The following is a 12,308-nucleotide window of genomic DNA, read 5'->3' on the forward strand; positions in this document are numbered from 1 at the left end:
ATGTATGCCTTTTTCTTCTTTCTCTTTTTTATAACACAGTCTATTCCTACTTTATTCCATTGTCCACAAACTACCATAAAATGAAGTAAAAAATAAAAAGAAACTAGAGGTTAAAAGAACAACACAAGAAAAATATGTAACACAACTAATTAGAAATTCAGACAGTTTGCATCTGCAGAAGGGAACATAGAAAACCCAATGTAGTTAAGTGAGGAGAAAGTAACACAAGTGAAATAAGAAAAATGTAACCATCAATAAAGACCACTAACAACCTACTGGTTTATTGCTCTGCCTTTTTGGGCTTTTTTTAATTTGAAGTCTCACCACACTTTATAAAACATTCCATCTCACTGACAATTACTTACAAGAATACTCCTATAAGCAAATAATGCTACTAAAGTGAATGTTGTTTGCAAAGGCAAAAGTCTGCAAGTATTTGCCTTAATATATTAGCATACCTCTCTGTCCTAAAAGAAATGTTTATAAACATATTTATGTTAATATCAACACTTAAAACACTAGGACTTTGTGGTACTTAATAATAAAATCTCATATAAGCTGCAATAGTATTTTTACCTATAGAAAATATTTCAGATTCCTTTCAAAATAAACTGTTATTCAAAGATCATGGCATTTTCAATTAACAAAACAGTCCCTAATCTAAAGATTAATAAGACATGGCAGATAACCTTACAGCTTAATTTAATAATACAGTTTTCTTAATTCTTCGATTTATCATAAAGACATTGCAGAAAACTTATAGCATTACTGCAGACATTTAGGAATTTTATATGAAGTGCATTCTAAGAAGCATAGTTTAATATTATAAAATCTCAGAAGTTTTAAAATAAATACATTAAATGTAAAAAGACATAGAATTATACCTTATTGTAACGATCATGAGGAACAGACTGCAACACGATAGGCTCCATCGTAGAAACATTTGCAAACTGCACCTCGGGAATGTACAGAGCACAAACCACATGAGCCCAACCTACAAAAAGTTATAATTGTATTTAATGTTTTCTAGAAGCTTAAAGGAAATTTCAATGTAGTACAATTACAGTATAAAGAACCTTTTACAACACTTTTTTTCCCACAAACTACTTTAACTGTTTAGAATATTAAGGACATAAATTACACTTAAGTCATGTTTACATTTCATTTCTGTTATTCAAAGTTTAGATGATCAGTAATACATTTTTTTATGTAGTCAGAGAGAATTTATATATGTAATACTCCATGAAATTCAAATACTAATGATTTATACAAACAGTGACACACAAACAGAAAAATTATTATTTTGTTTAATTTCTTGGATTAATACAGTCATTGCATAAAAACTACTACTCCAAGTGCTGCAAAAAGGAAGCAGCATTGGACCAAACCAATATTCTTACAAGCATGGCATCATAGAAGACTTCTGTGTATAATTTTTATTTTAAAAACATTATTCTGATTTGAATAGACTCCTGTTTCTTCCTGTAGATAGAAACTGCAACACATATGCACACCCTCACATCCCCTCTACTCTATCTTTTGCTTTTCCATTTATAAAGTTGTGGCCAACTTGTTTTTTCACAGGAATACAAATACCTATATCCAGTCATATTCTAATTTATTACACTGGGGTCAGTAAATAGTTAGTTACTTACCATACTGTGCTTTAACAACGTTTTAAGAAAGCCAGCATTCTGAATTGTCTGGCATTTGGTTGGATGGAGGTGGGGGTAAATTCCAAGTCAGAAACAAACCTACGAATTGGAAGCCTTTTTTCAACAGAGATCCTGGGAGCTATTGGTTTGTTTCAGAGGAGAACCATATGCCATAACTGTAGATTTGCTGCTACACAGTTAATCCAACATACTGCTATAGTGACATGAATAATAGAATTATTACAAGTATCATCATCTCATCCAGAAGTGAATTTGGTGCAGCTAATCACCTGGTATAAATTCTCTTCTTCCCCACAAGGAAAACTAGTGTCTCTTGTCACAAGACCTTCAGTAAACTTTAAAAATAATTCTGCTTTCCTCCTACCCAGGCTTACTTGTATGCAACCATTAAGGACGTAAAATGACAGACTTAAATAATTAGATAATCTAGCAGGTTATTAGATTAGGCAAGCAAAGTAAATTATCATTGTGCAAACACATGCTATAATAAAAATAAAAACAACAACAATAATAAACCCCCCCAAAAAACAGAAAAAAATTTAAACACAAACCCCACCATTTACTGTCTCACTGCAAACTTTTCAGAGCTTTCATCTTGGATATTCTCTTTTCAGCTACTCTACAGAATCGAAAAGGTCTTAATTTCTTCACCAAACTGTACTGACTCTTAAACTGAGCCAAACACAAAGCTGTGCTTGCTCACAGTGTATTGTTGAGACTCAGGAATGGCATTTAGAAGAAAAAGCACATATGCAATTCCAGATACTTTTCTTAAAGCACCAATCTTCTCCAGCTTCTGCCAAGGGATCTGGTGTTTCCCCTCTCCATTTACTAAACTGGTAGTTACAATTTCCATGAAAAATGCAAAGTGCACACACACACAACAGTTACAGTAACACCACACATATCCTTCTAGGGTTTCAACTGCTACTAAATACAATATCTGTGCTGCTCCCCAACTTTATTTCAAACAGTCTTTAGAATTATTCTGTACAGAAAAGGCATGAGACTAATAAAAGTGTAGAGTAAAAAGAAGTATAAACAGACAACTTGAGCTGCTTTTAAAACCACTTCCAACAGACCATTTTAAAATTATCATTAACAGACAGACTAAGGGAAAAAAAACTATAAAAACCACAACCTTTTTTGTTCACTTGTCTACTTGAAATATCTTCAGGAAAAGTGTTTATAAGGGCTTTTCTAAGAATTGCAAACTGCCTTAAGCCAGAATCATCTTACTAAAGACAAATAAATGTTAGTATGGTGTTAATGATGAATATTTATCTTTAAATGTTCTCTCAAAAAATTAACTCAAATAGAAACACCATTTATCTAATAAAGCCATTAAACCAATAAAAAAGTGACACTGAAATTTTGAAAAAAAATAAACCTTCTTCAGTTGGCTACACATAATCAGATAGCAAAAGCTTTTACCTCACACACAATTAAGTCTGTACTCTAGTTACAGTTACATATAACGGAAACTTATTATGTAAATATACAAAATAGCCCAGAGACATTAGGGGGGGAAATCACTTACTAAAGTGAACTGAAATTTAGGAAGGTAACGAATTTTTACTATAAGGAACCAGTTTCAGTACCAACTTTAATGGAATAGTGCTCCACCACTACACCACTATCCAAAAAAAAAAAAAAAAAAAACACCAAAACACTACAATACATTCCTATTTACAAATAGGAAGTACACATCCAAAACAGCTGTGGCCAGTAACAGGCTTTTAACTTTCATGAGACCAAACCCAGGATCTACATAATGAAACAAATGAAGCACCACAGCACTAAAACACTTTTTGAGCATATGTTAACAAGTGCCCACAGAATTGAGGACAAGAGACATCTTCCATTGGTTTCCATCTGGCACCTTCAGATCCCAGATTATCTGGCCTTGTTGGAAAATCACAATAATATAATAAATCACAATAATGTCCAACAATAATTTAACCAAAGGGGTGGTTGCAGCACCCTTATGTTACCAGCCTCAAATGCCTACAGCAAAAAAAGGCCTAACTCCAGCACCAGCATCCACTTGGATTCAAGACATCCTGTACACAAGTTCTTAAATATTCTTTTGTCCAAAGTTTAACTGGTGAAGAAATACAGAATTGTGAGAGAGCAACACTCAGCTGACCTGGAAGTGTCAAGGAGAGTTCCCTTTAGGAAGAGTAAGGAAGATACTTTTCCATAACAAATGTGGTTAAGAACTGGTTGTCTAAAGGTCCTGTGCAATCTCCCCAGAGAACTCAAGGTCTGTAGACTCCTCCACTAAACTTTTATACTTAAGGGAGGTCAAGAAGATTCCATTTTGCCATATAAGAACCATACAGTAGGAGGAAAGCAGAAAAAAAGCAAACAAGAACCATTTTCCCAAGCATCAAGAGAGTAGCCACTATAGCTACAAAGCAGAAGGAGAGAAGCACGGACACCTCTAGCCCACACGGGAGAGATGTCCTTGGTCCCACTGAGGAGAGAACCAGCTACTAACCTACAAACGGTCTTACCTGTCATGTTTTGTTCAACTGAGAGCGTTTCTGACTACATAACACAGTGCAAAAACACCTTCCTGATCCTCTGCTGACATTTCCTTCTCTTTTAGACAACTACTCAGGCTGAGCACAGGGCTCAGAGCTCCAGCAGAATAAAGGACCTATTGCCACGTTCCAAGTTGAATGCTTTTGTCTACTGTTTTCTACTGGATGATAACTGCTTTCTTTGTCTGCAGGGACAAAGAAACATTCTAAAGACACCCATCCAAACTGTACATAGAAGCCTGTACGAGAAGTAAGCATTTAAAAGGATGTGTGGTATTTAAGACTACCTTAAAATACATATTTTTCCATTTACTCCATCTAAGCCATAAAGTTTGCACTATAAACTTCCTATTCAAATCACTTATTACATACATTATTCTAGGGCAATTAAAATTTCATCAGACTCTATACACCTTTTCCCTCCTTCTCATCCAGGAATAAAAAAAAATCACGAAGTCCAGTCCTTTTAAGCTTTACCAATGTATAAGTATGAAAAATACCATTGTATACCCATGTTTTAGATTATAAAATAAAAACTTCAACAGCAATGTTATACACATACAACATACAAAAACATTCAAAACATTCTCCCTAATTTCTGTTGCAACTGAAACTATTTTATCAGCTTTCCTCTTCACCCAAACATTGCACAGAAATAACAGCAAGATATTCCTATTTTTTCTTAACTGTTTTCCAAATTTAGCCAGGAACTCAGGAGATTTTTGAGATCACTTTTGTTCCAAATGTGTTCATTAAACCCATCCCCATAAACGATATAATTTACTCTTTAAATCAATTATAAGCTTCCATTCACTTCAGTTGTATATGATTTGAATCCAGACAAATGGCCACAGACTATTACTTGCTTTTTTAATTTTACTTATGAAACTTGCAGTAATTGCTAACAAACTCTTACTATCCCCACTGAACTCCTTATATCCAATTTACTTTTGGTTTCATCTCACTTTAAGGACAACTTTAACTGGAAGAAAGGGCAGGACACATGCTTTTGCAAATAGAGATACTGTCAGCTTGCAAAATGTTGTTAAAATTTTCCCTTCAGATTTTTTTTATTTCGTTTTTCAATCTTTGAAACCGTGGCCTTTTGACATATGTGCCTTCTCAATAATAGTATTCTTACCAGATAATACTGGTTGTCTTGCTTACTTTAAAATGAACTTTATTTCTTGTTTTTAAACTAGAAAGCCTAAGAAACACAGCATAAGGATTCAAATTAGCCATCGAGTTTGCCTGTTCTGTGCACTCTTACTAGAATTGTTTTCTCTGAAACTGCTGAAGAAAAATCCTCAGGCTACGACAGGGCTGACACATTCACTGCCTCTTTTGCTTCCAAAAAACCCAATATTCTACAACAATCAGTGTCTCCATCCAGAAACTGCAAAACATAGTTTTTAATTTTTATTTATTGGTGATAGACAAAGTTAAAAATACTTACTTCAACTGCACTTTCAAGATCAGTAACTTTGGGAAATGTTGCTTACAGTTTACAAAAAAAATCCAGGGTGCTTTCTAAGAAAACATCACACAAATATAACTAAGGCATTTTCCTTTGGAAATATCTTAGGAAAAAATTTTACCAACTTTCAAACAACATAAAAAACCACATATAAAGCAACTCTGAGATATTCTTTGATAACACTAATGAAACCAGTTTTTTCCAATATCAAAAATTGAAATTCATGCTGAAAAGTCTTCAAAGTTTAAATACAACATATGAGACTTGCAGCATTTCACTTAAATGCATTTTTACTTTGATTTTTCTCAGAAAAACACACTATTGAGTTGTGCCATTTTTTACGTTTCATTCTAGTTCACAAAATGTTCCATTACCACCACAGAATCTATCCAAATGTTACCAATCATCACTCAGATTTTTATTTCTTGTGCCCTACTGATTTTTAACTCAGTGCAAACCTAGCAGTACATACTTAGCACGCAGAATTTTAATATCTATTGTTCACTAACGTTCAGAGTAACAAAGCTCAGACTTCAGACCCCTAGCTGAAAATAAATAGTTGAGCTGTTATCCCAATGTGACGGAGAAAAGTAATTCCTAGCAATTCTACCATCAGCAAACACAAGACTGTTGCCAACAAAGAGCTCTATAATTAGAAGCAAACTCTACCAAAGTAAATTAACAAAGAAAACCCAGGAAGATAAATAATACACAGTATGTTACCCATCTAACTAAATTTTTGCCTTTACAACTACTACTTAATTGCCCAAAATTTGATTCACAAGCGTCTTCCTCATAAATAAACTCCCAGTACTTTTAAACTGTCTTCCAGTGCAAGTTTTCAAGCCTTGTTTTCATCATCTTTGACTTCACAATAAAATAACAGCAACAATCATATAATCCATCCTCCCATCCACAGCAAGGGAAGCCCACGTGTAGCTGATGAACTGAGGCACAGAGCAGGGACTCCACTACAAGCCATAGGCAGTGCTGGAGCTCTGCAGCAGAGCACTATGGCACTGGAGACACCAGAATTGTGAAGCCACACTGAACTCCAGCCACAGGACCAGCCTGGTAGCACAAGAGCTCTGGGATATTATCACTGTCCCCAAACCATGCAGCAATGTCAGAGCAAAATTTGTTTATGCATTCTAAGTTCCTAAAGGGTCCATTACATTTCATTAAAGAAATCTTACTTCGTTTGTAACTACAGCTCATGCCCAAACCAAGAGAATGTATGTATTATTCTAGCATGGAAAAAATCTTTATTGGAATGTTAGTTTCTTATGGGGGTTGCTTTAAGTTGTCAATTAGAATAATTAGGACATACCTCAATCCATTTCAGCTATAGACTGTCACTGAAAAGCAGGATCTCACCTTACTGTTCACTTTCAACTGTACATCCTTGTCCTCTCCTTGCAGTATAAGTTTGCTGTGTAGCAGGGCAAATAATTTTTTTCGTTCATCTCATTACTAAATTTGTGGGAAACTTAATAGTTTACCTTTGAGCAAGATAAGTCAATGGTTTGATGCAATCCACACTGAGGTCACATGATTATCACACACAAAACCATCAGTGCAGAAACACCAGTCAGGGGAAAACCACAGTCCCCTCCTTTCAGCAGAGGTCAACAGCTGTCCTAGATTACATGAAATTGCACCCTCCATTTCCACAACTATCAGATCTGCTGACTGACCCAAAGGCTGAGCTCTATCCAACTCTGCTGGATTCACCTTTCAAACATGTACTTAAGACCATTACTGTTACTCTTTGCCAAAGGGAAAGATTAAGCACTATTTTAAACCTTTAGTTAAGTGTCTCCTCATTAAGACATTCCATATATTTTTAACCCTGCTCTTCCTTTCCTGTTAAAACAAGAAAACTTGCAGATAAGAAATCTGTCAGCTGAAGTTACTGTCTTTTCCTTATTCTACTGAATAAAGACTTAGAGTTTGCTATAGTTAATACAGCATTATTCATATTATATTGTTTGATCCACTCTTTGAAGAGGGGTGAAAAGAAGGTGCCACACTAACCACTACAGCTCTCACTGTTGTGGCTGATAGCCAACCTCCTCACTGGTAGAGAATGGACAATTTGTTTAAAAGGTGAAATAAATACTATTTGTCTATGAAGAAAAAGGCTTCATCCTACAAAGTCCTACTACTGAATTTCACAAAATACTCCATTTAGAAAAATCTGGACCTCAAATAAAGAATTGATTTGTTTCAAATCATCACTCTGCAGCACAACAAATAGTTTGTTTTCAAAACATCTACAGATGAAATTCCATTGGTCCACTGAGTAAGCTAATAGCTTTAATAATTTTATCTGTCATGCTACGGAATTACTGAGTTTCTTCCACCTCTCTCAAGAAATCCTTTCATACAACAAAAGGAAGAAATACGTAAATAAGCACCAAAAATTCTATTTTTAAAGTTTCTACATATACACTCTGATTATCAGTAATATAAATCATAAATACACAATTCTTTATATGGTAATACATTAATTTCTATTAATGCAGTATTTTAAATTTATTATCTTTTTTTCTCTTTTCCAATAAAAAAATAATACACACACTGCTGTAAATCTGCTCAAAAAGGCCAGAACATTTGTAGGTAAGCACTTGCAAAATGCATACATCTCAGTGTGTACATATAACATTATACCATCCACATTCTTAGATATTAACACCAAGAAAACTCATCAGAACAGTAAACCAGACACTGAGATTCTAATAATAACAACAGCAACAGGAAAGCCTAGCATAGAATGTTTTTATAGACTTGGGAGATCCTGCCACTAAGCCAGGGGGTGCAAAGAGGGTCTGGACCATGACATAAAACCACCACATTGTTCACTGGCCTTTCCTCAAGCAGCTGCATGAAAGGAGTCTTGGTGAAAAGTCATACAAAGAATGCTGTTACACAGCATTCCTGATCATCATCCACTGGAATCAGATTTCAAAGTAACAACTTGTATAGCAAAATCAAACCTTTTAAGCTTGCAGAAAATTGTGGAAAAAGATTACTGCAAGAAAACTATTTAAATGCAAGATGCACTACATTAGATACAAGTGAACAATTTGCTTAGAAAACAGAATGCATACTCAGTACTATGAGAAGATAAAAGAACTGGGATTCAAAAAGCTATAATCAGTCCAAATGGTCATGGTTTTATTTCCTCCTCACTGAGTGTCAAAAATCCAAAGGAAATTACTGCAACAGTTTAGGAAATATTACTGAACTGAAAGGCCCAAAACTGTCAAATGCCAACAGTTCTCAAGCGTTTTCAAACAAATGCTCACTTGTTACATCTCTGTTTTTCAAAAAAATGTGTTTATACTTTATCCAACTACTAACCCACTTACCAATCCACCAAGCTAAAGGAAAATTAATCTTTCAATAGCCTTCTTACATGTAAGACAGCAAATCAATATGCAACTCATATACACACCAGGTTTTCTCATTTTAAAAAACTTTTATATTTAGTCATGTTTAAAACCACAACATGAACATGAAAACCAAATTCATCAAGGAATTCTGTCAACAAATATATTCAGAAAGAAAAGTTGCTTTTTCAATCCAATCTTCCTTTTCTACTTTTAGTATCAATAAGGAAAGAATAAATAAAAATTTTTTAAAAAAGAGGTAATAGCCTAATAGAGTTTATATAATTCCAGTCTCTGAACACCGGAAAAGTCCTCATGTTTATGTAAAAACAAAGTCCATATGCAGGAAAGACTATTTTTTTGTTCACAAAACTTAACCATAGCCCTAAGACAGTCATAGGTATTAGGCAAACAAAGTATAAAACTTATACAAAGCTAATTCCTAAAATTTCTGACCAACATCCTGCTCACAACTATGCAACGTCCTATTACTCTTAAAACTTAATTAAATCAAACGTATAGCTAAACACAGTCAACTCTAAACAATCCTTAGGACAGACAAACCCACTGACAGACAAGCCACATCACAGATACTAGTCCAGACTCCTAAATCTATCAGATTACTCAGCTAAATCTAAGAGTATTGTTTCTAGGATCTGTGTAAGTGCAGGAGCAGAATGGCCATTTTCACACAGTGCAGAGACTGAACAAGCACGTGCAAACTGACCTTAGCTGCTCCTGCCCAAGGTCACTCTAAGTCTCTGACAATGGAAAGCACAGGAGGAATACTGAAGCAGACTGGGACATATCCCACACAAATCCAGACTCAATTATTTTTTGGGATCACTTCAGGTTCTGATTACAGCACCAGTAGCCACCAAGAACAGGCAGTCATCTGTGTACTCTCCAGCAAACCCAAAAAGGTTACGGGAAGAGGTATTGGAAATGCAAGCACAGAATAACTGACCCTCGCCATCCCAGTTTGCAAATAGCAAGTATCAAATTTGATCAAATAAAACCATGAGGTAGCAGGTTCAAAAGAAACTCATGGACACATCATACTGATCAGCCTTGCCATACATGGACACTAAACTTATACTTTATACAGAAGGGAACACTTCAATAATGTGATGGACTCATCTTCCTTCAAATACAAAAATACCACGTCTGGAGCAAGAAGTCCCAAAGCATAAATGCTTGTAGGCTAGGAAACTATTCTGAGAAGGCACAGAAGACCCTTCTCAAGAATCTAGTTCATAAAGTCAAAGACAGCAGGATAAATGTTGTTTGGCCTCCATGATATGTTCCTCTCCTATTAGTATCTCAAGCTGTCACTTTTAAGTTCTCTGTAAAATCCTTGACAGTACTGCTCCAATAATGCTGCATTTCAGAAATCACTGAAAACTGTAATTCTGTATTTGCCATAGATGACACTAGAGGACCCACCTGATAAGCACAACTAAGGCAGAGGCAAACTCCAAACAGAAATATAAAATCTAAAAAAAATTGTCATCTCTAAAAGGCCAGGTAAGCAGCAACAGGCCAGTAAAAGGAGGGGCAGCAGGAGGAAGAATGCACACAAAGGAACCTTGCACTATGTGGGGAGGTGGGAGAGAGGGACAAAAACCTCACAAAATACCAACATAACCACACCATATGCTACCAAAATATATAGCAAATTCACTATACTTATAGTCAGTTAATAATACTTCTAAACAACACGAGTTTGATTCCCAGACTACTGCCATACATGTAGTGCCTCAGAGATCTTAAAGGCAAGACAACACTGTTACAGAAGAGCCCTGAGATTAGGCTGCCTTCAGTTACAGTTGTGCAAGTGACTCAAGACAGATCAGATACAGATTGCTGCTAAAAGAGCCCTCCTGGCCATTCCTCCCATCAGCATCAGCATGGGCAGCTGAGTCAGGGAAGTTGGCATGCAGCTGAAAAGGAATGCAGGGCAAAAAATAAGGAAAAGTTTTAAAAACAAATACCATCTCAAAGGAGGAGGAAACAATGTATAGCAAGGACTCTCACTGCAGTAACAGCATCTTACTGCAGGTTATGAAAATCACAGAACACTACAGTAAAAGCTCAGTAGCCCATTAATCTTCCGGACATAAAAGAAAATACGGTACCTTCAATGCCCAAAACACAGCCCTCCACCTTATTATAAAGCAAATATCCAGAAGACTCTTAAAAAAAACCTACAGGAGCAGCAGGCCATCTATGGGCTAAGCAATCTGCACACTCAAAACAAAAAGCACTCTGTTTTTTTCTGGCTACAAGAAAAAAACGAAGTTACTTGTTGCCAGAAGGCAGAAAGGAGAAAAACCTTCTATCACTGACTTAAAATTAGCAATTTCTTCTCTTGTTCTGAAAAGCTAAGATCCTTTAATTATCTCTATACTTTGTGAAAGACTGCATAATTACAAGTTTATAAAGCTAGATCCTTACAAGGTTTTACCAGAAATGTTTGTTTCTAAGTTTCTTCTCAAATATCTGCATCTTTTTATGATTCATTTGGCAACGAAAGGTGTAACAGCATTTTAAAAAATTAAGTATTAACCTACTGAAAACACCATTGCAACTGGCAAGCCCATTATCTGATCTTCAACAGTATTTCTTTAAGTCTAAAAATCTTCTGGTACAATCTCATTAGGCAACTCTACGAAAGGAAAATTTCAGGTAAGAACGCAGATTTCTGAAATGCAACACCAGTCAAAGTGTTTTCCAAGGTACACATCCTTCCATAAAGCTATTATTTAAAAAACATTTGCTCCACAAAGTAGAATTTGCTATTTTCAACACCACGGACACAATCTGTTACAGAGGCTGGGTGTTTTCAGAAGAAAAAATAAATTCCTATGCCTCTCAGCTATGAAATATTCAGTATGAAGTTTTCACTGATGAAAACACTTGGGTATTAAAATTATAGTACAGTGTTATATCTTTGCATTGAAACTTAAAGCATTTCAGTCTTACAGAGTAATTCACTTTCAGACAAGAACTTATAATTACAATTAATAGGATGCTCACATCTTTGATGCACACTATCAAAGTAAGTTCTCAAGACTTCATGCTAAGAAAAAGTTTCAAGACCACCACAGCATAATAGCAAAGCATTCCCAAATACTACTTTAAGTATAAAACCAGAACACACTTCAGCTACTTCACACTTCACAAGTTTTCCTGTTTATTTCAAGACAGT

General features: G+C 35.3%; 1 protein-coding gene across 8 annotated transcripts in view; it reads right to left on the reverse strand.

Moving 5' to 3' along the window:
• MLLT10 (MLLT10 histone lysine methyltransferase DOT1L cofactor) overlaps positions 1-12,308 on the reverse strand; it is a 125,512-nt gene that overhangs the window by 87,890 nt on the left and 25,314 nt on the right. For all 8 annotated transcript variants that reach the window (XM_064704142.1, XM_064704144.1, XM_064704143.1 and 5 more), the window contains one exon: positions 885-994. In XM_064704142.1, coding sequence (XP_064560212.1) covers positions 885-994 — 110 coding nt within the window. The remainder of the gene's footprint in view (positions 1-884; positions 995-12,308) is intronic.

Source organism: Zonotrichia leucophrys, chromosome 2 (assembly GCF_028769735.1).
Source record: "Zonotrichia leucophrys gambelii isolate GWCS_2022_RI chromosome 2, RI_Zleu_2.0, whole genome shotgun sequence".
NCBI lineage: Eukaryota > Metazoa > Chordata > Aves > Passeriformes > Passerellidae > Zonotrichia > Zonotrichia leucophrys.